Below are 27,997 nucleotides of genomic sequence, written 5' to 3'. Positions count from 1 at the left end.
TTTTCCCTCCCACCTCTCTTCCCTATTTAGTGGTAGTCTTCTTCTCATGCTCTTCCTTCCTATCCCACCCAAAAATGCTTCTTTTGAAGCTGCTGTCACATAGGTTTTGGTCACTGCAACAAATAATGGTACTACTGAAAAGAACATCAAGACAATTAAATTAAGGAATGAATCAAAGGCCTAAATACAAGAGCAAAAACTATAACACTTAAAAGAAAATGTAGGAGTAAATCTTTGTGACCTTGAGGTAAGCAATGGTTGGTATCTTAGATATAACACCAGAGCACAAGCAACAAAAGAAAAAGTAGATAAATTGGACTTCACCAAAATCAAAAACATTTGTAATTCAAAAAATACCATTAAGAAAGTGAAAAAGTCCACAGAATGTGAGAAAATATTTAATCACATATTTAATAAGGAATTCTATCTAGAATATATCAAGAACACATAAAATTCAATAATAAAAGATGAATAACCCAATTTAAAAGCAATCAAAAAATCTGAATAGACAGTTATCCAATGAAGATTATTTTAATGGCCATTAAGAAAATGAAAAGATGGTCAACATCTTAGGCATCAGAGAGATGCAAATGAAACCATAATGAGATATAATTTCACACCTACTATGGAGCTAGAATCAAAAAGATGATAATAAGTGTTGACAGGAATGTACAGAAATGGTAGAAATGTAAAATACACTTTGAAAAATGGTTTGTCAGTTCCTCAAGATATTAAATACAGAGTTACTATATGCCCTAGCAAGTATTCTCTTAGATTATACCCAAGACAGATTAAAACATATGTCTACACAAAAAGCCATACTCAAATGATCATAACAGCATTATTCATAATAGTCAAAAGGTAGAACCAACCCAGATGCCCATCAACTGACGGATGAATAAATAAAATCCAACCTCTGCTTTCTCTCCCTACAACCAGTCATGACTTGGTTCAGAATTTATCCTTTCTCATGACCTCATGTGTTAAATCCACATTGTAACTTAGAAAAGAAAATTATCCCAAGTTCCTTCCTAATTTAGAAATATAGGGCTGGGGATGTGGCTCAAGCGGTAGCGCGCTCGCCTGGCATGCGTGCGGCCGGGGTTGGATCCTCAGCACCACATACAAACAAAGATGTTGTGTCCGCCGAAAAACTGAAAAATAAATATTAAAAATTTTTTTCTCTCTCTCTCTCTTTAAAAAAATTATAGAAATATAGTTTTCTAAACAAATAACTTTTTCATCTGTTTTATCTCTTAAAAAAAATGTTCAATCTCCTACTGTGGACCCTTTTATGAAGTATACAAGCTAATCAAATCCTATTATAGATTTGAATTTTGAATATAGAATTTTTATACTAAACAAGTCAGTAAAATTAAGTCATATTTTAAAATGTTATTTTCATAACTGTCAAGATTTTTCTGTTTAAAATATGTACTGTTAACAACCACTAGAGGGCATTACAAGCCTCTCCTGGAGGGGGAACAAAAGGTAGACTGAAAAATGGCAACTGGGCCTCCAGGGGGCGTTCAGGGCAGGCCAGGCTCTCTCCTTCACTTTGTCGTTATTAAATTCTAAAACATTTACTAAATATTTAGTAAATTCTGCCATGAATATGCGAATACTGGTAACCCTTATGCCCTTAGAGTAAAGTTCACAAACCTTTACTACTTTCTAATATAAATTTTCCTAAGCACATAAAAACATTTTTCCAACCAATGTTTTATCATAATTATAAATTATACCCAAGTTATTTCTTTTTGTTAGCCTGACTGATTCAAAATTAGGATATCAGTGGTTCCAGGTAAGAGTCAAATTTCTTGGATTCAAATCACAGGCACTTGCTAACTGTGGCACTGGATAAAGTATTTCTTCTCTCAAAACCTCAGATTATTTATAGTAAATTAAAGATAATAATAATGCCAATCCTATTTATAAAAGAGAAATTAACTATAAAGCATAGCACAGTGCCTGGAATAGAGTAAATACTTAATAATTTTAAAGCCAATATTTATTGATTTTTAAAAATATATGCCAGGCCCTCTTCACACATTACAAATATTAACTCACAATCACCCTTTAAGGTAGCCATTATTATCTCCATTTAGCATATGAAGAAACTGAGGCATGAAACAGTTATAATTTGCCTATGACATATGCTAGAAAGTGGTAGAGTTGGACATGAACCCAGTCAATCTGACACCAGGTTTCATGCTCATAATCACTCCTCAGTAAGGATTAGGAAGTATTAGGTACGGATGCTATTCTCATTCTCATTTTTACTATCTAGATAGGTTTTTAAAATACAACCATATAGGGCTGGGGTTGTGGCTCAGTGGTAAGCGTTCGCCTCGCATGTGCAAACATAAAAATAAAGGTATTGTTTCCAACTACAACTAAAAAATATATATATATAACCATATACAAATTCTCTAGTCAATACAAAATTAAACACAAATATATTGGAAATGTGTTCTTTTGAGTCAATATAGTAGTGATTTCAGTAAATTTATATGAGTAGGAATGCCATCAATATAAATTTTGATACATCTTTATTTAAAAAATTCACTTCATCCAGATTAAGCTACTAGGAAAAACAAGGCCAAATTTCAAGGGATCAAATGTTTTAGAAAAAGAACATTTTTCTGGACAAAAACACCTCATGCCCTCCTGAACTATTTAATACTTGGAAAGAAAAAATTCAAAACACCTAGAAAGATTATTGAAAAAAATTTTATGAAAATAATTGTGCTTCCATTAATTGCACTTTGTAACAGTAAAAGCATTCATTTCTAGTCAAGCCAGGATGTAAAATTTAAAACAATTTAGGAATTCACATATAAGTAAAACCTGCTTGTAATATTTTCATGTTGAGCCCTGAAATAAATGCCTGCATTTGTAACAGTCCCTCCCCCACTTTCCTACTCATTCATTTCTTAGTCTTTTAAAAGAAGCTGGTAAACTGAAATTGCGCTGAAGAGTTTTCATCAAATTAACTTTCTCTGGAATACATGGAAAACACAGTGCATGTGTTAGAGACAACCATTAGAAACCTGCTGTGCTCCACCAAAATGGCTGCAACACGGGCAACCTGGCACTCTCTGGCCACTTTGCATGACTCCATGCCTCTGCAAATGCTATCTTCTCTCTTTAAAATATCAACTGAAGAAATACTTATCCCTCAAAACTCAGCTCAAATGCAACCTTTTCTACATAGAAAAGATGACTCTGAGGCCCTTATGCCCCAAGATTCATTTATCCAAATCTTTCATGATACCTGGCCCACAGCAGGGGAGCAGTAAGTCATTTTTCAATGGACTGATTCAATCTTAATAACTTGTTTATAGACATCATGTAAGAAGTGTCATAATTAGCCAGGCGCAGTGGCACACGCCTGTAATCCCAGCAGCTTGGGAGGCTGAGGCAGGAGGATCACAAGTTCAAAGCCAGCCTCAACAATGGCAAGATGCTAAGCAACTCAGTGAGATCCTGTCTCTAAATAAAATACAAAATAGGGCTGGGGATGTGGCTCAGTGGTCAAGAGCCTCTGAGCTCAATCTCTACTATCCCCACCCCCCCAAAAAAAAGAAATGTCATAATTAATTTCACATTATTCCCAGTTATCACTGAAGTATCCAAAACAATATATACTTATTAATGATTTGCTTTACTCTGTATTTACATGACAGAAAATATCTTCCACATGTTCAATAAACATTTACTATAGGCCAAGCACAGTGTTATGTACTGGGGATACAAAAGTTAACTAGAAAAAAGATTTTTAAGAAGTTCAGAATCTAAAGGAGAAAACAGGCAAGAAGATCAATAACTGCAGCACAAACAAAGAAGCACTTTGGGGAATGGGGTTGTGGCTCAGAGGTAGAGCACTTGCCTAGTATGCGTGAGGCTCTGGGTTCAATCCTAAGCACTACATAAAAATAAAATAAAGGTATTGTGTTCACCTACAACTAAAGAATAAATATAAAAGAAAAGAAGTACTTTGAATAAAAGTACACCACAGATATCATAATGACCCCATGGAAGAGCACCAAAAGAGGGTGCCCTAACCCTAACATGTAGAGTACAACAGAGCTCCACAAACCATACTCCCAAATAATGTGTAAAATCCTTTTTTAAAGGTTTCCATAGAGACTGTTAAGAGCAAGAGTACACAGCAGAACAAGAACAATATGTTTCAGAATAGAACCAGTCACACGTGTTTTTTGTCATTTTAGTCTCCAGTCCTTGTGAAAATTTGGCATAGAAACTTTATAAAGAAATTTTACAGGATATGTATGGAAAAAAAAAGTTGAGACTTTGGCTGTGTTTGCTATAGTGCAATGAAAGAACTGTTTGTTAAAATGTCAGTCTGCAAGACTGCAAAAAACGTTTTGAGACTCAAAAATACGAATAATCGTGCCCTCGAGTATTTGCCATTTTATGAAAGGGAAGGATTTGCATTTAGCTTTATTTCACAAACAGTCTAACCTGGTGCAGTCGTGCATACCTATATAATCCCAGCTACTTGGGAGGCTGAGGCAGGAAGATAGCAAATTCAAGACCTACGTGGGCAACTTAGCAAGATACTTGATCAAAAATGAAAAGTAAAAAAGGCTGGGGATGTAGCCCAGTCATAGAGCACCTCTAGGTTCTATCAGAAACAAAAGAAGAAAAGTCAGCCTGAGACAAAAATTACTTAGAGGCTAACCCTATCATCATATGAGTCTATGTTAAAACTTTAGATCTTAAAAGAAAAAGAATATAATCTGAAGATTGATAGAATTTACCCCTTAAAAACTGTTATGCTTCCAATAAATAAGATATTTGTGACAAGAGTCAGTAATACTCTTAAGTCTTTCAACAAGGAACACTAACATATGTATACATACATATGAACATACCTATATAACAATGGACATAGATAGGCAGTTGAAATATTTCAATATATCAAGGTGAATGAGTTACCAACACCCTAACGTTGGAGCATAAAATCTTAAGGCCAGTAAATATTTTTCACATTTGCTTGTTATCAACTGAAGAACCTAGCAAAATGCAAACATTTAGAAGGTGACATTATCATTTCATTGCTTAGATTGAATGTCCAATACAGAATAAAAAAAAAAAAGAAGAAGAAAGAAAGAAAAGAGTAGTTCTCAGAGTCAGAAAATAATTCAATGGGGGTTTTCAATTTTTTAGATTAAATGATTTTTTTGTCATATTATATCCAATATACTACCATAAACTTAAAAGAAAATCATTACTTTTCAAAGTTCTGTGAAAGGGCAACAAAATATTTGTTAGTGATTATAAACAAGCTTCTCTGAACAAAATTTAAAATTTTTTGGTGGATTATTTTTATAACTGTTGGATAGAAAAAAAATGCAAAATTAAAGAAACAAATGCACTCTGAAAAGGGGGAATTTTTTAAAGCTGTCCCTATTAATAGACTAATTTCATTAGAAAACTCTGGAAAGAGCAAACTCAATTTTACAAGCAGCTAAAGTGTTTTTATGGAAGAGAGGTATTTACAAGCAGTTATAAAAGTGATTTAACAGCAAAATTCTTTCTATAATCCTCAGTTTATTACACTTAAGCATTATGTAGCACGCCAACTTCTGTACAATTATATTTCCCACTTAAAGCAAATAATGGCAATTATGAATAATCATGGATTTTAGATACAGTAACCTTTTAATTTATTATCTTAACTAGGATGCTTTTGAGAGTGAAATGGTGTGTTAATAAGTCTGCCATGAGAACAGGTATAATCTGGTACTGGACCTGACAACCAGAAAGTATGGTCATTCTAATTAATATCATAGGTTTTTGAATTAGTGTTACAAATAAAACCTGATTGTTGTTCTGGGGATATGGCTCAGTGGTAGAGTGCTTGCCTGGCATGCCTGAGGCCCTGAATTCAATTCCCAGCACAAAAAAGAAAAAAAAAATGAGGAAATAGATTATACAGGAAAAGACTAAACAAAATAAATATTAACACTTCCTTACCAATATCAATGTATTTGGGATCCAAGGGTGTGCCAATAGAATTACAAAGAACTAGCACAAACTGTGAACAAACAAAACAAAAACAAATATCACAACTCTTACTTACAACTAATAAAGAAATATATATCATACTTATCTTTTTCAAGTATCATTAACTGAGAAATAATTGATAAAATTGTTAGGTGCAAAAATAGCAAATAAAAACAAGACAATCTAAGGCATTAACCATTTTAAAAATACAAATTAAAATTAAATGAAGGGTGATTTCTCAATATAACAGAATACCACAGTTTTTAAGAGGACATTTTAGAAATACTGATACACTGGCTCCTTTTCATCATGTATACTTCTAAAATTCCTGACCAGCTATAACATCAAAATTCATTTTTATCTTATTATAACCAGCTATATAAGAACTAACTTAATTTGTTACCGTTGCACCAAATGTCTCCATTTCATTCTCCTCCTTTGAAGCAATATATAAACAACATGAGAAATTCAGAAAAATTCAGTTAATTCAGAAAAGACATAATCCAACCTAGTAAAAATGACTTATATTCAAATAATTATCAATGACTAATATTAGGAAGATAATAAAGCATGCTTTAGATCATACTGTTCTAAAGTGATAATTTCATTTTTCTTTCACCGTATCCTGTACTAACAGTACTATTCTATTTAGATGTTTACCTAATCAGAATAATAATTTCAAATAAATCAATTTTATACATATTTTTGATACATATCTTTCCTTTTTCAGCATCTCAATTAAAACCTGTTTAATTAATTTCATAAATATAAACCAAATGATAAAAGGTATACTAAAAATACTATAATTTACCCTTCCACCCTTTAAAAGCTTATTTACTGTCCAAAATACCACAAGTTGTATTTTTAATTTACTTTTCATTTTCATCAATTATATTTTCAAAAAATAATTCTACAGGACTTCTTGCTAAAACTGGCACAGCATTCCTTTTCTACTCCCTTTAACTCCTGCTCTTGCTATTTATCTCTACAAATCTAAGTAACATATTTCTAGAGCTATTTCTGGTTTTGTTTTGTTTCAATCCAGTGCATTATCTGTCACCTTCCCACTATGAAAGATAAGAATTTTGCTTTTTTTCATCCCCTTTCCCAAACACCTGCCACCCAGGGGCATACTTCTATCCCTTCATCTTTCCACTTTTAACATAATTTTGTTAGATCAGAATTAGGACTAAATATTACATGTCAGTTTAAAAAATCAGTGATCGCATTATTTTGACTGTGTAAATGCTATTCAGCTGAGACATCCATTATACCATGATTTATTTTCCTTTCAAGCATAGTTTGCTTTCCCTGTAGTTTATTATTTCTTTATTTTTTCCTTTGTTTAGCTTTCTAGGCACCCATTACTAACTCAAATCCCTGATTTTCCTTAGTTAAGTCTATCTCCTCTCAAGGGTTCAAACATTCTAGGGAATCTAACAATTGCATATGTTTAAATTTCTTCTGAAACCTTCTGCCCTTCTCTCACTGGCCTCCCTGGGCATGCTGCAGAGCAGTCAATTGGTACCACTCTTCACCAGGGGCCCTGTGCTCCTGTTTCTTCTTCTTTCTTCCTCTTTCTTGGTTTATTCCTCATTTTCATGGACATTATCATCAAGTAACTAACTCCCTAAAATGGGACACCATGGAAGGTAAAATTTTTATGACCTTGCATATCTGAAAAAGTCTGTATTCCACCCTCACACTTAAGTGGTTTTCTTAGGATGTGGAATTTTAGATAGGAAGTCAGTTTCCCTCAAAATTTTAAAGGCGATTCTCCAAAGCATTGCTTTTCATAAGTCAGATGTCATTATGACTCCTTATCCTATGAAATCTGTTTTTCCTCTCTGAAATCTTGTAAGACTCTTTTTTTTTTAAATCCCCAGTGTTCTGAAATTTCACAGTGATCTGTCTTGATGTGGAAACACATTTATTCAATCTAGAACCTCAAGGGAAATTTTCCTGGATTTTTTTTTTTTTTTAGATTCATTCCATGCTATTTTGCTTTTACAGTTTTCTTAGAACTATTGTTCAAATACTAAACTTCCAAGACTAAGTTTTCTAATTTTCTTCTTTTTCACTACTTTCCATTTCTTTGTCTTTTTTGCTGTACTTTGTAGGGTATTTTCATCCAATTTCCTAACCATTCTGCCAAATTTTTCAATGGGATTCTCATATTTGTAACTTCTAAAATTTTCCTTTTCTATACTATTCTTATTTTATAGATGGAAACCTCTTAACTCTCTGAAGATAATAATGATGGGTCTTTGCAGAATATAGAATCTTTGAATTTTTCTTTTTGTCTAGTCTTTACTTCCTCCGAGTTCTTTTCTACTTGTGGTTATACTGGTATCTGTCTGTTAAATTCAATGCTTTCTTCAAATGTCTGAGAATTCTAATCTGTCTGCTGTATTTAAAAGTGGAATGCCAATCAATAAATGGGCAAAAGAATTAAACACAAATTTCTCAAAAGAAAAAACACAAAAGGTCAACAAACATATTAAAAAAATGCTCAACCTGTCTAGCAGCCAGGGAAATGCAAATAAAAATTACACTAAGATTTCATCTCACTCCAGTCAGAATGGCAATTATCAAGAATACAAATAACAATAAATATGGCAAGGATGTGAGGGAACAGGTACACTTATACATTGTTGGTGGGAATGCAAATTAGTACAACTACTGTGGAAAGCAGTGTGGAGATTTCTCAAAAAACTAGGAATGGAATCATCACATGACCCAGCTATCCCACTCCTCCGTACTTATCCAAAAAAACTAAATCAGCATACTATCACAATGTAGCCACTGCAATTTTTATAGCAGCATAATTCACAATAGCCAAATTATGAAATCAACCCAGATACCTGTCAATGGATCAAGAAAATGTGGTATATGTACACAATGGTGTTTTACCCAGCCATAAAGAAGAATGAAATAATATTTGCCAGTAAATGGATGGAAATGGAGAAAATCATGCTAAGTGAAATAAGCCAGACTCAGAAAATCAAGGGTTGAAAGTTTTCTCTTATATGTTGGAGCTAAAGCAAAATAAGGGAAAGAAGTCAATGGGGGAAGAGATCAGATATCATAAAATATAGGGAAGATCAGTGGAGTAGGAAAATGAGAGGGAGAGAGGAAGGAAGAAAAACAGAAATACATTAATCAACAAAATCATGTCATATACATATATAAATGTACCAAAGGGAATTCCACCTTTATATATATATAGAAAGCACCAATCAAAAATAAATAAAGGAGGGGCTAGGGGTATAGCTCAGTGGTAGAACGCTTGCCTAGCACACGTGGGGTGCTGGGTTTGATTCTCAGCACCACATAAAAACAAATAAAGGTATTGTGTCCATCTAGAATTAAAAATAAATAATAAATAAATAAATAAAGGAGCCAGGCACCGTGATGCATGCCTGTAATCCCAGCAGCTCCAGCTCGAGAGGCTGAGTCACACGGATCTCAAGTTCAAAGCCAGCCTCAGCAACAGTGAGGTGCTAAGAAACTCAGTGAGACCCTGTCTCTAAATAAAATACAAAATAGGGCTGAGGATGTGGCTCAGAAGTCAAGTGGCCCTGAGTTCAATCCCTGGTACCAAAATAAATAAATAAATGAGTAAAAGGAAGATCAGTAGAGGAGGGAGAAGGAGGGAGGAGGAATGGGGATTGAAATCAAATTCCTTGTATATATAATTTTATCCAAAGGAACCCAAATACGCAAAATAAAAAAAAAAGTGGGATACTAAAAGGCTACTTGGAATCTATTTGTCCACAAATAAGCCTTACTGAGCATGGCTTTTACTGTGAAGTGATCAAGCAGGGTTGTTTTCTTGGAGATTCCCAATCTTAGTCTTTTCTCATGAGCTGATAAGATTCTTCAGAGAAGATTCTTTCAATCCGCTACCTCAAAGCCTGATGCCCTGCTGCCAGTGCTCTGGGAACCAAGTAGGGATAGAAGACCAAGGGTACTGACAAGTCCTGAACTTCTCATTTAATTGGTTTTCATCTGAGTTCTTCTACCCTTAGCTATGCGTGGTGCCCTTCAGTGCAGAGATCCCCTTTGATCCTTCCTGGAGATTTAAGCCCAGTCTTAATAGATGTTAAGCAAGCAGCTGCCCGTGTTCTCTTTCTATGGGGATCTGAGAACTTTCTTTGTTATATCTTTTTTTATTTGTTAGTTTCTTTCTCAGGCACTCCAAGTCCTGTTCCTCTTCAACATTCTGTAACTAGATGCTTCTTTGCTTTTTCCATGAAAAGTTTATGGTTCAGCTTTTTCAGGCCTGCTAAGGTAATTATCACTAATCCACCTATTCTCTAACCTCCAAAATTTGTTGCCATTTCCTCTCCATTTCTGGTCCCTATGGGCTTGTGACTTTAAAAAAAACAACAAAAAAAAAACTTTACTGTTGTTCAGCAAGTTTCAGAAGAGAACAAAGCCAAATAAGGCTGTTCAAATGGTTACCTTTAACCAAAAATGTAATAAGGAAATAAATTATAACCTAGATAAAGACATTGGTAGTCCTATTTTGGAATATTTACATTTTTCTACAAATACTTAAATTGTTAGTACACTTTTTAACAAGATATTATATGTACTATTTATTTTGTGCTCTGAGATGACTTTTAAACTAATATAATTTCAAATAAAAGATTTCTCAATGTCAAAAGCTTCCCAAACTGTTACAAATAGTCATTATTTTATCCGTTCTTTAGTATTTATTGCAGATATCTGGATATTCATTGTTTGCTTGTGAAATTTTAACTTGGAAAAGGATTATGGTGTTTTAAATATATTTCAGAGAAAAAAGCTTCAGTACTGAACCAGTCAATATGAACTGCCAATGATTAGCTGAATGGAGGGGAAAAAAATCAGAGAATACAGAAGCATTGGAGTCATATAGTTTTCCAGAACAGGTCTAGACTAACATGGCCAACAGACCCCGTGTTTCTGTACTTGCCAGTATCCAGGCCATGCTTGAGAATGTGGATAACTCTGGCCCAATTATGCCAACCAGTCTGTTCACCAGTCTGTGCTTTAAGATACCAAGGAATTCCTACCTGAGGATGACTTTCATCAGCTTTTGTAGCCAAAATGCAGAAATCGCCACAAGTGGTAATGGAAATGATACTCTTCACATATTTAACATATTTCTCATTGTTTTTAGTGTCCCAAAAGACAACACAGTACTCAGGACGATCTGGTCTGGTATATGCATACACCACAGTATTTGAACAATAGCCCCACTAGGAAGAAAGGAAACAGAAAAGGGAAGGAATGGGAGGAGGAAAGAGGGAAAGGAAGAGAGAGGAAGGAAAGAATATTTAGTTTTGGGAGAAAAAATGCAATTTATTTTATTTTTACTCTAGGAATAATGCAGATAAGTACTTTATCGGTACTGACAAAATACATTCTTCAGAAATGGTAGAATTCCTGAATTCTGAATCTTCAGCTTCATACCTACCTTTTTTGCACTAAAATAACCAAAAAGGTAATAATAATACATTTTAAAAACAAAAAAAAAATGTGATGCCAAAATAAATTCAGTGTGATTAACCCTCCTTATTTTTAATTTTTAAGACTTAAGCTTCAGTGGTACCATAGCTAGTGTGTTATCCCTGTCAAAAGCTTAGATTCTGAGTCCTCAAGTCAATATTTAAAAATAGGTGTTTTGCCTTTCCCCATCCACATATTTTATGAAATTTGTTCTTATATCAAATCTTTCTGCGTGATTTATTTAAAACAATAACAAAATGCAGATCCCTCCCCAACTTCCTCTCATGAAGAGCCTATAACATCTTTAGCTGTAACTATTCTAGTATTTATCACCACACTGCACAGCTATTGATTATGAAACTTAGGCACTTACAGCTTTCCCTTCTAACTCTTATAGTATACTTACATGTAATTTTGAATAAATTAATTCTCATTGTCCACATTACTTTTACTATTAGTAGCTAATAATTGTGTTTACTTTTAATGCCATGATTATTTTCTACAATAAATGTTGACTTTAAAATAGTTTTAGATTTGCAATAAAGTTGCAAAGATAATACAAAGTTCCCATATACCCCTCATCCATTTCCCTATTAACAATTTACATTGCCATAGCACATTTGTCACAATGAAGAAACCAATATTACTATTACAACTAACTAAACTTCACACTTTGAGTTTCTAGCTTTTCCCTAGTGTCCTTTTTCTATCCCAGAATCCCATTTTAGACACATTATATTTAGATAACATGTCTCCATGGACTCCTTTGGGCTGTGACAGTTTCTCAGTCTTTCTCTATTTTCAATAACCTTGGCAATATAGAGGAGTACTGCTCTGGTATTTTGTAAAGTGCCCCTCAATCATGGGGTTGTTGGTTTTTAGGAAGATCAACAGACACATGACACGATCTCAACACATCCTATTAGGAGGTACGTGGTATCCACATGACATCACTGTTGATGTGGGGTTCCTGGGGATTTCCCACTGTTAAGCTACTTTCTCTTTCCTCTCTCCATCCTCCATTCTTTGGAAGTGAGTCACCAAGTGCGGCCCATACTCAAGCCAAGGAACTGGAACTATGCTCTACCTTCTGGAGGGGGAGTACATAAGTGAGATGGTATACTTCTGTAAGGAAGATCTGTTTCTTCTCTCCCATTTGTTTTTCATTAAAGTAAGTTAATTTTATCAGTATTGGCTCACGGACATTAACTTCATAATTTGGGTTATAATGAACTTGCAACATTTGTTTTATTCCTCAAATTGCTACACCTTAAGCCAAAGAGAGCTCTTCCTAGTTGTCTGCCATGTGCCTTTGACGTGGCCACATTTTTTTTATGGTAGGGTTCTTTATTACTGTCTGGCATAGTTAAGATGCTCCAGACTTATGTTATATTTTCCTTGCTCTAGTCCTAGAATCAGTCATTTCTCTGAGGGGCTTTGCCCTTTAAATGAAATATATAAGATTCTTCATAACAGATAATTTATCAGATCATTATTTCAAACTTGTTTTGGATCAAATATTAAGTTTAAGATAAAATAGTGATTAAATATCAAGTTGCTCTCTCATTTTTCCCCCTCCTAATCTATTCTCTGCCCTTCTCTATTCTGCTGAGCCCTGGAAACTGATTTCTATGAACTCCATCACCTGGGCTACCTTGCCAACTGGTGCCTAGTTGGATTTGACCAGTAAAAGGCACATGAAGTAGAAAGATGGAGTATCTACTCCCCTATCTGTCTCTGCCTGGCCAGTTGGTGGTAGCCAAGCCCCTGCTGGGCAGCTTCTCTTACATAGCCAAAGCTCTCATGGAATGTTACTCCCTTGCCCCTTCCAACTGGGGGCACTGGTGATGGCATCTATTTGCTAAGCACTGGGTGCCTGCTTTATCTCCCTTGCTGTCCCTTAATGCTACCCGCACATCTGTAACAAGCCCTTCAATTACTCTGGTGGGTGGGCCATCTGTTTCACACTGAGACCCTGACTCACAGGGTCATTTTACTAATTATACACAGTATACTAGAAAAGCTAGTTTTAAAGTCCTCGTGGACAACAAAAGCCTCCTTTCTGTTAGTTTCTAAAACAAAACCACTATGAATATAATGAGTTATAACAAATTATTTAGTTAAAAACACTTTATTTTACAAATGTTCTTAATACCTTATAATCGGGCCGAATGTTCGCAAAATATATAAAGGAATCAACAGTTAGTGCAATTTTCAGTCCATCTCCTTCCCAAGATAGTGCAGACATCTGCTTTCCAGGAACTTTCAAAGTGCCCAAATGCTGGGGGGGAAAAAAGTATTCAATCTAAAGTATCACAATGAACAAATTACCATTGAACATTTCATGGAGATCAAAAGTGGTATGAAGACTCTCTTGTGAAAGTTTATCACTAATTTTAAGATCATTTTCCTTGCATTTTAATTACAAGAAAACATGCGTATGATTGGAGATATTTATAGGCTATATCCAAAGAATATTAGGAAATGTCATCAAATCTACCATGCCATAGATTAAAATATACATCTTTACTTTTATGTACAACTAAGAAAAAACATGCTAATTAAAATATGATCACTTTGATTACATGATGTGTGCCAATTTTTTCTTTGTGTTCTCAGGATTGAACCCAGAGGCATTTGTTTACTGCTGAGCTACACCCCCAATCCTTTTAATTTTTTATTTTGAGACAAAGTCTTGAACTAAGTCATGAAAACTGCTCTTGAACTTGATATCCTCCTGCCTCAGGCTCCTGAGTTACCGGGTTTACACCTGGCCAATGCATCCAAATTTTAGACTTGTAAAAAGCTATACTTTTTAGAGTCCATGAAAGTTTATATTAGTAACTTCAGTACTGAAGTCCTACCTTTCTCTTTCCTCCCCAACAAACAACCAATCACCAAGACCCATTGCCTTTGCTCCTTTCAATGGTCACAAAGAAAAAATTGTGGAGAAAACTATGGGAATAGCCTCCCTTTCATCTCTTTCCTTATTAATCTACCCTCTTTCCCCCAGATTCCCTCTCTACTCTGCTATTATAATTATCTTTCTGGAACAAAACTCTAATCATAACCTTCCCTGCTTTAAAAACATAATAATACTTTTTAAAAATCAACAGCTCCCCATTGATCGTACATTCTTGAGCATGGAATACAATACCTTTTTCCCATCTGACCCAAAACTACCTTCCTTGCTGAATGCCCTACCATACAGCCATAGTTATGTGTGCCGACGTGTGAGAGAATACTCTGCCACCATACCTTAGGCCTGTATTGCAGCTCTTCTGCCTGAAATCCTCCTCTTCTTTCCCCATGCCTCCTTATCCTTACTATTCCTTGTCCTCCTGGAGAATCCCTCTTCATCCTTCAAATATAACTCAAATAGTGCTTCCTCAATGAGCCTTGCCTTCTCTCCATGGTTCCAGGGAATGCAACAGTAAGTTCCTCAAGAGCACTTACTTCATGGTCAAATTAGTTTGTTCATATACTAACATTTGATAAGTGACTCAATAAGCAAGTCAATGAACACAGCCCTTTTAATCTATGGTTCTCATTTGACAGGCCAGTATAAATCCCAAAATTTGAATTAATTGCACTGGCATCCCGTATTCTGAAGCAGATGTATCTAAAGTCAAATTTCATGTTGCTTATGGTCTGAATGTTTGTCCCTTCCAAAATTTATGTTGAAATTTGACCTGGAAACAGTACTAAATGGGGAGGCTTTTAAGAGCTGACTAGGAATAATGCCACTGGAAAAGGGTAATTCGGCCCCTATTTTCTGTTTCTTGCCCTTCATCTTCCTGTCCCACCCTCCTCCATGTGATAACACAATAAGAAGGCCCTCACCAGATGCTGCAGCCTTGATATGGGACTTCTCAGCCTCTAAATCTGTGAGCAAATAAACTTCTGTTCACTATAAAATGTCATAACAGTCTAAGACAAATGTACTGAACCCCATTTTGCCAAGGAAACCAATGGAAACAAAAAACTCAAGTTTTAACCTAGAAGGGTTCATCTTGCTGCCTACATGAATCCAAAAGGGAACTGAAAGTTTTTATGATCATACACTTGATATTGACCCATCACAGAGAGAGAATAAAGCCATCTCCTAACTGTGCAAACCAATCAGGTGTTAGCTGCAGCAAGGGCAGAAACCAGACTTAGTAAGCACTGGTTATGTGCCAAGCACTGGCTATGTGCCAAGCCCCGGCTAGGTACTTCCTCATTATTATCTTCTTTAATCTTTATGATAGTACCAGGAGGCATTACCCTTCATTCACAAAACAAGTAAACTGGACTTCGGTGATTAACTAACTTAAGACAAACTACACTGTGGAAATGGGATTCAAAGCCAGTTCAACCTGACCTCAACCACATTATCCCCTGAGACTACAGTGCACAGCTAAGACCACAGTGCAAAACTCAGTGAGCCCTAACCTTCAGACTTGAAGCAGACTCTTCTCTGAGGTTTCTTTAAGTTTGAACCTTAGAGATCCTCTTTCCAAGTATCTTCCCAATTTTAACAATAAAATAGATCCAAAGATAAATCCCCCATATGTTCACTCATCCCAAAAATATCAAGTTACTAATATGCCCTGAAGAGCTACAACTGATACTTTTAAGTACAGCTGAACCAAAACCTTCTTATAGTTTTCAGGATATGCTTAACATACTGTTTTGCAAGATAAAATATATAGACCTTAGGACCCATGTTTTTCTACCTGGAAAAGGCTGAAGTAAAGGGGGAAAAAAACAGATAAAATAACATAATGTTAAATCAATGGGGACCCACAAAAATAATCAACAAATATGAGTGAAGATTATAAGAATATAAATTATTAGAATTCAGATTTTTATTTAGGTACCTTAAAAACTCTGATTTTGTTTTTGTTCTTTGTTTTAGTTTTTACATCTACCAGAAATACTGTTAGCCAACAACACACAGAGAGTGCCTCCTCTCTGCAATACATTCACTGGGTAACTCTGAGGTACTGATTGAAAAGCACCAGATAATACCATTTATTACCCTTACAGAAAAGTTCAAAATACATAAAAGTATTAATATTAAAATACAAAAACAATTAGTATGAACTTTTTTACTGCCAAAAATTCTCATTATTGCAATCTATGGTGAATTTACAAAAATTAACAAGGTATCCAAAAGGACAAAAATAGAGTATAAGGTTACCAAATAAGACAGGCAAATATATATTAAGCTCTCATTTTCTAAATTCACAATACATTAATTATCTTTTTTTTAAATATTTATTTTTTTTAGTTAGAGGTGGACATAAAAATATCTTTATTTTTATGTGGTGCTGAGGATCAAACCCAGCGCCTCACGCATGCTAGGCAAGCACTCTATCTCTGAGCAACAACCCCAGCCCAATACATAAATTATCTTACCTGAATGTTCAATGCTACTTCAGAAAATTATCTTTAGAATTTAATTCATTTATAATATCATTGAGAGTAATAATATATGCTTATATTTTAATGTAGCATCATTTAAGAGTGATTGTTCTTGGGGCTGGGGCTGGGGCTCAGTGGTTGAGCGCTCGCCTAGCATATGCAAGGCATTGGGTTCAATTCTCAGCACTACATAAAATAAATAAATAAAGGTATTGTGTCTGATTACAACTAAATATATATATATGTTTTTAAAAAAAGATTGACTATTCTTGTATAATCTGGAGATTAATGCTCTGTCTGAGGTATGAGTGATAAAGATTTTCTCCCATTCTGTAGAAATGCTATTCACATTCTTGATTGTTTCCTTTGCTGTGAAGAAGCTTTTCAGTTTGATACTATCCCATTTATAGATTTCTGATTTTATTTCTTGTGCTTTAGGAGTCTTATTGAGGAAATTGTTCCTAAGCCAACATGATGGAGAGTTGGGCCTACTTTTTATTCTATTAAGCACAGAATCTCTGATCTAATGCCTAGGTCCTTGATCCCACTTTGAATTGAGCTTTGTGCAGGGTGAGAGATAGGCATTCAGTTTCAATCTATTACACATGGATTTCCAGTTTTCCCAGCACCAGCTATCTTTTCTCCAATGTATGTGTACAGCACCTTTGTCTAGGATGAGATAAATGTTATCTATATGGATGTGTACCACCTATACCTCAGATAGAGCACTAAAATCCATTTATACAAAGAACTCAAAAAACTTAACACCAGAAAAACAAATAACCCAGTCAATAAATGGGCAAAGAAACTGAACAAGCACTTCACAAAAGAAGAAACACAAACGGTCAAAAAATATATGAAAAAATGTTCAATACCACTAGCAATTAAAAAAAATGTAAATTAAAACTACACTGGGATTCCATCTTACTCCAGTCAGAATGGCAATTATAAAAAATACAAGTACCAAAAAATGTTAGCAAAAATGTGGGTAAAGGGGCTGGGGTTGTGGCTCAGCAGTAGAGCGCTCACCTAGCACATGCAAGACTCTGGGTATAATCCTCAGCACCACAATAAAAATAAATAAAATAAAGGTATTGTGTCCAACTACAACTAAAAAAGTATTTAAAAAAAAAAAAAAGAATGTGGGTAAAAAAGTACACTCATACATTGCTGGTAGGATTGCAATTTGGTGCAACCACTATGGAAAGCAGTATGGAGATTCCTCAGAAAACCCAGAATGGAATCATCATTTGACCCAGTTTTCCCACTCCTCAGTCTATACCCAAAGGACTTAAAATCAGCATACTACATGACACAGCCACATCAATGTTTATAGCAGCTCAATTCATAATAGCTAAGCTATGGAACCAACCTAGGTGCCCTTCAACAGATGAATGGAAAAAGAAATTGTGGTACATATACACAATTAAATATTACTCATCCATAAAGAAGAATGGAATGATAGCATTTGCTGGTAAATGGATGGTACTGGAAAATATCATGCTAAGTGAAACAAGGCAATCCCAAAAAACCAAAGGCCAAATGGTCTCTCTGATATGTGGATACTAACCCAAAACAAGGGAGAGTGGGGAGGGAAAGAATAGAAATCCACTGGATTAGACAAAGGGGAATGAAGGAAAGGGAGTGGGGATGGGAAATAGGAAAGACAGTAGAATTAACTGGACATAACTTTCCTAGCCTGCACTTGAATACATGACCAGGGTAACTCCCATCAGGTATAACCACAAGAATAGGATCCTAAATAGAATAAGTAATACTTCATGTATGTATAATATGCCAAAATACAGTCTACTGTCATGAATAGCTAAAAAGAACTTAAAAAAATATATTGACTGTTAAGACAGGTTTTATTAAAACAATTAATCACTGTAACAAATTAAAATTATTAGAAATTTGCCAGAAGGGCAGGCAGATATGTATGTTTAATACCTAATCATATTTAAAGTATTACATTTAAAAGGAAAAAAATGAACCTCAAACAGGTATATTACTACTCAAAAACCAGCTGTGAAAAGAGCTATTCAGACTGTAGAGAAAATATTCTAAATAACTACTGCACAGTGATTTATATCAAACTTAGGGCTTTCTACATGTACAGATTATAAAATAAATTCCATGATAAAATAAAATGAAAACATGTAAAGTGAAGATATTAGTCAGACATATACTTGATATATCAAGATTATTACTCAAAATGTCCTTAAAAGAAAATGTGACAAGTTTGTACCTTTCCTCCATTCTTTTTTCCCTGCTTGCTACTATACCATTAAATGAAAAGAAGATAAACCAATACATTTACCTCACCAAATGGAGTGTAAAACTGCACCGTGTTAACATCTTTATCCTGAGTGACTGCTTTCTGAGAGCCTGCCACGGCTAACACACTGCCAGTTTGGTTCCACTGGACACTGACCACATACATGCCAGTATCAATCAAAACTGGATCTAGTCAAAAAGGGAAGGAAAATTAAGTAACTGTGTTAGCATCTTAGTTGAAAGGACTTGATATTAAGAACAATTTTCAAGTATGTTTTAAATTCTCCAATTTAAAAAAAATAAATAAAAACAGAAATTTTACTTACTTTGGTCATTCTCGTGTTTCATTATTTGGCATCTCCCATTGTCAAAACAAATAGCAAGGCAAGGGCAATCGGGCTCCACATAGCCCTCTGTGCCATGGTACCAATGAATTCCCGCAATGCTGATTGCTCCAGTGACGTTTACCAAACATTTCAGCTTCATTTTCATCTAGATAGAATTGGCTAGATTTAATATTTACATTTTGAAACAGAGCAGTATGAATGACACCATAAATAGGATTTAAAAATCTGGATGTGAATGCAAGCTTAATCGCTTACTGGTTTATCAACCCTGAACAAATCACTTATCTAACTCTATTTTCCCTGTGTGTAAAATGAAAGTTAAAAAAAAAGGGGGAGCCAGGCATGGTGGTGCATGCCTGTAATCCCAGTGACTGGGGAGGCTGAGGCAGGAGGATCATTAGTTCAAAGCCAGCCTCAGCAATGGCAAGGCACTAAGCAACTCAGTGAGACCCTGTCTTTAAATAAAATACAAAAAAAGGGCTGGGGATGTGGCCCAATGGTAGAGTGCCCCTGAATTCAATCCCTGGTACCAAAAAAAAATTTTTTTTTTTTAAAGGAGGATGTGGGAGACTCAGATGACAAAAAGTATATGAAAGTACTTGGAAAATAGCAAAGTGTCATACAAACGATACCAATTTTATTTTCAGCTATCAGTGGATTCATGAACTATCCCAATCCTCACTCAAAACAAAACTGCCCCATCAGTAATCAGAGACCTACCACAGCTAAATCTTGCAAAACCAAAACTTTTCTCCAGATTATGCTACCTAAGCCTCCTTTCTTTTACCCTTTTTCTAAAAATTGATTTTTCTCCCCTATGGTTTAAGTTTTCCATTCTTTTTACAAACAACCATTAGTTACTACAAAAATAACTTTGGTATCTACATGTAAACTTTGGCTTCAGGAAGCAGAATACATTCTCAAAACTTAAATTATACATTATTCTACTGTATCTCTCTACTTCAATTTACTAGCACCTTGTCCCATCCAACTACCAAAAAATCAAACTTAAAAGCTACACTCTAATATGTTACATCAATTTGCCTTAAAGAAGCCAAGATTTGGTTTTAAATTTTTTTAAAGTTGGAAGATTATTAAAAAATTTAAAAGTCAAACTAACGACTAATTAGAGGGGCTTAGTGGCACACGCCTGTAATCCCAGTGACTCTGGACACTGACGTAGGAGGATCTCGAGTTTGAAGACAACCTCAGCAATGCAACAAGGCCCCCAGCAACTTGGTAAGATTCTGTCTCAAAATAAAAAATAAAAAGGTCTGGGGATGTGACTCAGTAGTTAAAGCACCCCTGGGTTCAATTCCCAGCATCAATAAATAAATAAATAAATAAAGACTAACTACATAAGCCATCATAATAAATAAATGTGAGTTCGTATGAATGATATATTAAAAATCATATAAAATTATATACATAAAAACAACAAATATATATGCTTACTATAAAATTTCCTTGATTATCATAAATGTGTATTTCACCATTTGCCATTCCAAAAAGTAAGATTTTACTATCTGATGACCATGCTACATGGCACAACTGTACACCCTTCAGGTCTTTTCCCCAAATACGATTGCCTAAAACAAAACATAATCATAATTATTTAAAGTTCAGATTCATGATCCTCCAACAGCTGCTTTCAACATTTTTGTTTCCCTAAAGAGTTCTCACATTCCTCTCAGCATTCATGCAGTCATTCAATTTATTTGGTCAATAAATATTTACTGAGCACTTATAGGAGCAAAATACCCCAGAGACATTTAAAATAGCAGCTGTTTCAAACTCTCCCATTTCTAAACTGATGCAGGTTTTCACTCCCAATTAACAGATGAGCCCATCTTCTACTTTGGAAAAGAAATAAAAGCTCCCGAAAAAGAAATTCAGGACATTTAGAACATAACTAAATCCACACTTATCCACTCTGCTTAGCTCCCTGATACAAAGGAAGAGGTATCTCCCAACCAGACCTCTGTCTAAGGTTAATCCTTCCACCTAATCTATGATCTAATCCATTCCATCTTTGCAAAAATCTCCCTTGGTAAATTATTCTCATTTTCTTTTTCTCACTAAACTTATCTTTCTAGGCTCTTTCTAATAAACACTTAAATATATGCATATCTTCTAAATCATCACCTCAAACAAAATAAAACAAAAAAAAACACTTTCCTCAACTCTAAGCTCTCCATCTCGCTACCATTCTATTTTTACCATTCCCTCCCAACCAAACTTCAATAAGTTATTGAGGCTGACCTCAAACTTGCAATCCTCCTGCCTCAGCAGCCTGAGTTGCTGGAACTATGGGAAAAAGCCACTGTACCCAGCTTACATTCTTAGTTTCTAAAACCACAGCTATTGCTCTATAAAATTCTCAGAAATATTCACTGACTACTATATATATATATATATATACACACACACACACATATACACACACATATACACACACAGATGTGAAAATGACTTTAAAATGTTATTTCTCTATCAACAATTTCATTCACATTAATACAAAGGTGCTGACTTACAGAAGACCCAGTTTCATCTACATACTAGAATCTGAAAGACATAGGTTTTAAGGTTATAAAATACAACTAACAATGATATACTATCTTCTACTGAAAATACCATATATTATTATGATTTTATATACTTTTTGAAAATAAAATCTATGCATTTATATAGTCTAACCAATATAAAGATGAATTATATGATGGACATATTTAAAATAATGCTGAAAAATTAATTCATTTTTTTCAGTGCCACTGTAGGAAATCAAAAAAGAATAGATTGTTTTCTCATGTAGACTTAATAAATGTTTAGGACCAAAAGGTGCTTCTTAGATTTCAGCAAAATGTATATCGACTATTTTCTCTTTTTATGTCTATTTTTCAATCAGAATGTTAACAATTAACTTAAATCTCTAAAGATAAAAAAGTAAGCTAAATGTTGATCTTAGTCCTATATCCAATAAATGCAATTACCATCCACTGAACCCACTATCACAGCCCCATCTTCATACACAATGCAGATCTTCTGTCCATCAGCATTCCAACTCATACTTCGAACCACTGATTTATTCCGATTGTTGATCATTTCCTCATACCAAGAGCCTGATTTCACAAATTAAAAAATTACAAGTCAAAACTTTCACATCTATTAAATGGTACTTAAGAGTTGACAACACTTCATAAAATACACTGTGCAATAAATAATTGCAAAGTTTTGTACAACCTGAGATATTAAACTAGAAAACCTTCAAATCAACATAAACAAAAGAAAAAATTAACATAGGCCTTGACTAATAATCTTTTCAAAGACTATCACAGAAAACACAACAAATGCCCAGCTCTTTTCTTTTTACTTTCTCTCTTTTTCTTGCTTTCTTCTTGTCAACTAAAAAAGAAAATTTCATTTGCTTTTGCAGGGCCAAAACAAGTTATTTTTCTGAAGGCCTAACTTTTCCCACTTGAAAACCTTATCTTTTCAGATAATAACTAAGCAGGGGGGAAAACAGAATAACAACAACCTTATATGTATGCATAAACTCTCTGATGACTAGTTTAAGCATATGAGGTAAAAGCACATTAAGTAAAACTCTTAAAGTCTGCTTTAAAAAAATTCTTAAGCAATTCATGTTACATCAGTGACACATTACATATGCCATCACTAATGCTGAAGAACAAAAACATTTGAGCTACACAGAGTTGGAGAGAGATGTGACTTCTTTCATAGTATAACCCAATTAGAAGCAAAAGAACAGGGAATTTTGTCTTATTTTTGTGTTTTTTAAAAACTTTACCATTTTCTGGCCTAGGGAACTCTGGCCATCAGCCAAGCAAATGTCATGTGATTTGAAATAACTGGTCAGCGCAGGGTATTAATAGAATTAGGATTGAAGCCCAGAGAAAATTTATCTTGGAAACAAAGTTCACTCCCATCTACTTTACTTTCTACCCCACTCCACTTTTCAAATACACATACTTTAAAAATAATATTCAAGCACTATCACATATTTTTTAATTATAGGTTTGTAAACAACATACCCTGAACCTTTTGAAAACAACACACATGTACCTTTCCCTTTAGAAGACAATGGCTACAGGCTTCAAGAGAACATGTATCATGAGTTGCTTTTCTAGTAATAATGATGCATCTAAACTAATCCTTCTCTTTCCCTCTCTATCTTACTCTGTCTCTTATAGATAAGAGGCAAAAATTGTAGGTCAGTAGCCAGAGCCAAGATAAAATCTGTATCCATGAAAGAAAAGGAAGCTGACTGGTCCAATATAGGAAGTGAATTACTATTGCTGCTGAATTCTTCATAAATGTGCTTTCTTCTAGTGTACTAACTTCAACCACCAGCCACATAGGACCTAATTCTTGTTGGAAATCTGCAGGGGTTAGAGGAAGGAGAAGAAGAGCTATCTAAGAGTAGAAACTATTTTACCAAGTTAATAAGTTCACTTTGGAGTCACTTAATTTGCTTTCTTAATGCAAAGTTATAGCTCAAAGGAAATAAAATAAAAAGTAAGCTACAATAAATCCAGAAATATCATCACTATGCAGTCAGCTCTTCTGGTTACCAGGGGTCTATTTTAGAGATGTAATTTCTCCATCCAAACACTGTGATCCAGACTCCAATTTGTGAAAGATTAAAGCAGCTCTCCTAATGTACCTTTATATAACATCCAGACAATGATAAGCCCATTTTGATCACTGGTGGTCAATTTCTGATACTGTTCATTCCATGTTACAACTTGAACAGAACCTAGAACATTGGAAAATAAATTAGACACTTAAAAATGGCTAAAATTAATTTCAAATTTGTACCTTTATATAAGCAAACATCAAGAACATGTTAAAATCAAGACTTCCTATGCAACTAACCAGTTTTTCAAATATTATGAATATCAAAAATATTCATAGGATATAATTACTGAGATCACTAATTTCCTACTACAATGCTTAATACTCTCACATCCATCCCTATTTCATGTCTGCAAAGGCACACTTCATGTAAAGCTGCCAGTAAATCAGATAGTGGAAACAAAAATAAGCATGATTTACCAAACTGGCTTGCCTCCCAAGGATAATGATGTCCAAAGGACACCAAGTTGTTCCCTTAAATTGTTTGTTCATTTTTGGTTGAAAATGCCCATTATCTGTTTCCCCCTTTCTAACCTCCCAGGTTTTACATTCTATTTGTAACACACTTTAAGTATATATTAAACCGGTGGGTGACATTAGTAATTGATTTCTTTTAATTCTTATATCTCTAAATACTTTGTATGTATTTTTAAGGATACTCTCTTTCATAACTATCTTACAAATTTAAAAATCTAACCTGATAAAATATCATTACCTAACACACTGTCCACTTTCAAATTTCAATTGTCAAGGTGTCCATTTCTATGTTTATATTTATTTATTTATTTATTTATTTATTGCCTTATTGGGGATTAAACCCTGGCCCTCATACGTGCTAGATAAGCTTTCTTTCACTGAGTTATATTCCTAATTCATTTTATTTTACTTTGAGCCAGGGTCTTGCCAATCTTCCCAGGCTATCCTTGAACTTGGGATCCTCCTGCCTTAGCTTTCCCAGTAGCTGGGACCACAGCATGCACCACTGTACCCAGTTGTAATATTCTTTATAGATACTTGTTTTTTTCTCATTCCAGGATCCCATTTAGGATCATATTGTGCATTCAGTTGTTACATCTTCAGTATCCTTTAATCTGTAATTATCAAACAATCTTTAAAAGGAAAATAATATTTATGTATTATATATACATATAGACGTATATATGTATGTCATCCACAGAGAAATAACAGTATTTTTCACATATAACACCTACTTTTTTCAGGTTTATGGAAGAATGAATGACTCTGGACAATATTAATTATGACTCCATAAAAATAATATCACAATTATTTAAAATGTTGACATTTCTACATTAAGTAAATGGTTTCTAAATGACTAACTACAATTTACACATAATAAACAAAACTGCTGGACTCACCACTATGACCTTCAAGAGTCTGATTCATAGAAAGATTACTAGGGGCAGCAAGACCCCTCAATTTTGCATCATCTAAAAAAAACAAAACAAAGAAAACTACCATGAACAATGAAAAAAGGAGAAACAACAATGGGAATTTTGATGAAGGGTATGTTAAAGAGAGGCAGGACTAGACTTCCAGCTTGACCAAACGAGTGAAATTAACATACAAGTTGAAACAGAACTGAAAAAAGATTTAAGAGATCAACAGTTCCATTTTGGACATAGTAAATACGAAATGCCTATGAAAGATTCAAGTGGAGATGCCCAAATCTGAAAATTCAGGACTGTTCTGGAGATATAAATGAGGGATCATCACCCTACAGATAGCATTTAAGGTCATGGGAATAAAATAACAAACCTAGAGAGCAAATATAGAGAGAGCCCACACACAAGTTCTCAGGAATTCCAATTGTTAGAAAAGAAGAATCTAGCAAAGTGACCAAGGACTGTTCAGTCATCAGACAGGAAGGTAGAGTGGGAATATATTTAAATATGTTTAAATATGACAAAATTCAAAATGTTTGACTTCTTCTGTATTGAAAAATGTTTCAAAAAAAAATTAAAGAAATGGTCAAACACATAGTGAGAAAGAACAACATAGACCTTGTCTCAGAAAAACAGAAACTAACACTTTCAATGTTGAACAAAATACATTCATTTCTTAATGTAACTAAAACTTTTACATATTTTAGACAAAATAAGTTGTATATATATATAACATATGTTATATATATATATATATATATATATACACACACACACACATCCATACACATTTAAAAAACATACCAGAGATATTTTTCTTTTAACACAGTTAAAAGATTAAACTACAAAACATCAGAAGCCAAACTTTGATACTTAAATATCTATCTTCCAATCTGCCTTTTATTTCACATAATTAGTGTAGCACATCAAAACAATTATACTATTCTTTGCTTAGGATGCTCATGAGCCCTTCGTGTAGTGTTACTTATAGGCTGTGTGACCTTGGGTAAGTTATTAAATGATCATAGCCCCAGTTTTCTCACCTGGAATACCCACCTTTCAAGAGTATTGTAAAGCCAAATGAGACAGCACAGGTTAACCATCCAATACACGGGAAATATTTAATAAACACTGTTCAAAGGGTAGTCAGAGCATTAGCAATACCAGCATCACTACAGATGCAAATTCTCAGGCCCTGTCCCAGATCTACTCTGGGGACGGATCCCAGAAATCCATCTTAACAACCTCTTCTGGTGATTCTTACGCCTGACAAATTTTGAGAGGTCATGCTATAAAGGAACCCAAAATGTAATATAGTTTACCTCATTTGACAAAATAATGAACCAAAGTCCAAAGATATTAAGCAACTTGCTGAAAGTCATTCAGTAATCTTGTGGCAGAACTGATTCCAATGTCAATCTCTTTATCTAGATCTCCAACCTAGATAGGGATTACCTAGATCCCTAATATAGAGTAATAGTATGGAAGTTAAATAAGAATAAAATTGTTCACTGTGATTCCAGAGAACTATAAAAAGAAAGAAAGAAAGCTACAAAGATAAGAGATCTATTAATAAAAGGGTAACATATATTCTATTTTCTGTTTGGGGGCACTAGTTGTATAATCACAATACATCTGATAAGGAAAAAAAGATGATATGGACCTGTAAAAAAATTGCCAAAATGTGAGATTTTGTGATGTTACTGAAATGTTGATTGGCATAATTTTTATTAGACTCCTAATAACAGAGGGCAATAATTGGACCTGGCACAAGACAACATGGTGACTTGGTTTCATCTTTCATTCATTTTCATTTCCCATCAATAATTTCAGCAAAAGCTGAATGTTCACATTTGACATTCTCTGAACTTTTCTCTAAAAAAATGTCACAAGATGTTTAGGGTTTTTTGTTTTTAAAAGAATTAGAATTTCATATTGACAAATACCAAGAGCATATGGCGCTGAATCAATGACACTTTTCCTTTTTCTATAATTTCAGACATGTGAGCTTGCATTCATTTACCTGTCTGTGTCTCTAATTTCAAAACTTTCAGTAATCCATCTTCACCACCACACGCTATGAACCCTTGGTCCTTGTTCCAGGATATGCATTTTAGCTTCACATTATTGGGAATGGAAATCTGTAAAAGCAATCACAGTCATGTTAGCAACTTTTCACGAAGGAGTTGGGAAGTACGTCTACAGGAGATGAAAAATGATGAAAGTCTTTCAAGAAGAAACACGAAAGCCTTGCAGGAAAAAAAAAAAGCGCTGTCATGAAAATGGGCATGTTCCTCTGAAATGTCCCGTGCTCTACAATTTGATAAAGAAGGAAAGAAGTGCACACAAGACAAAGGCGGAGGCTGCGGG

At 34.4% G+C, this 27,997-nt stretch overlaps 1 protein-coding gene across 2 annotated transcripts in view; it reads right to left on the bottom strand.

Moving 5' to 3' along the window:
- The window catches only part of Wdr35 (WD repeat domain 35), a 60,941-nt gene that overhangs the window by 32,256 nt on the left and 688 nt on the right, over positions 1-27,997 (bottom strand). The window contains exons 2-12 of one of the 2 annotated variants that reach the window (XM_048804764.1): positions 27,651-27,768; positions 25,601-25,672; positions 24,253-24,345; positions 22,559-22,687; positions 21,024-21,157; positions 19,548-19,713; positions 19,265-19,410; positions 13,691-13,816; positions 11,100-11,285; positions 6,440-6,472; positions 6,007-6,067 (exon numbers count right to left, since the gene is read on the bottom strand). In XM_048804764.1, coding sequence (XP_048660721.1) covers positions 6,007-6,067; positions 6,440-6,472; positions 11,100-11,285; positions 13,691-13,816; positions 19,265-19,410; positions 19,548-19,713; positions 21,024-21,157; positions 22,559-22,687; positions 24,253-24,345; positions 25,601-25,672; positions 27,651-27,768 — 1,264 coding nt within the window. The remainder of the gene's footprint in view (positions 1-6,006; positions 6,068-6,439; positions 6,473-11,099; positions 11,286-13,690; positions 13,817-19,264; positions 19,411-19,547; positions 19,714-21,023; positions 21,158-22,558; positions 22,688-24,252; positions 24,346-25,600; positions 25,673-27,650; positions 27,769-27,997) is intronic. The other variant, XM_015479945.2, reaches the window with a different exon arrangement.

The sequence above is a fragment of the Marmota marmota genome, unplaced genomic scaffold (genome assembly GCF_001458135.2).
Source record: "Marmota marmota marmota unplaced genomic scaffold, marMar, whole genome shotgun sequence".
NCBI classification, from domain to species: domain Eukaryota; kingdom Metazoa; phylum Chordata; class Mammalia; order Rodentia; family Sciuridae; genus Marmota; species Marmota marmota.
This window is presented reverse-complemented; position numbering and strand designations above follow the sequence as displayed.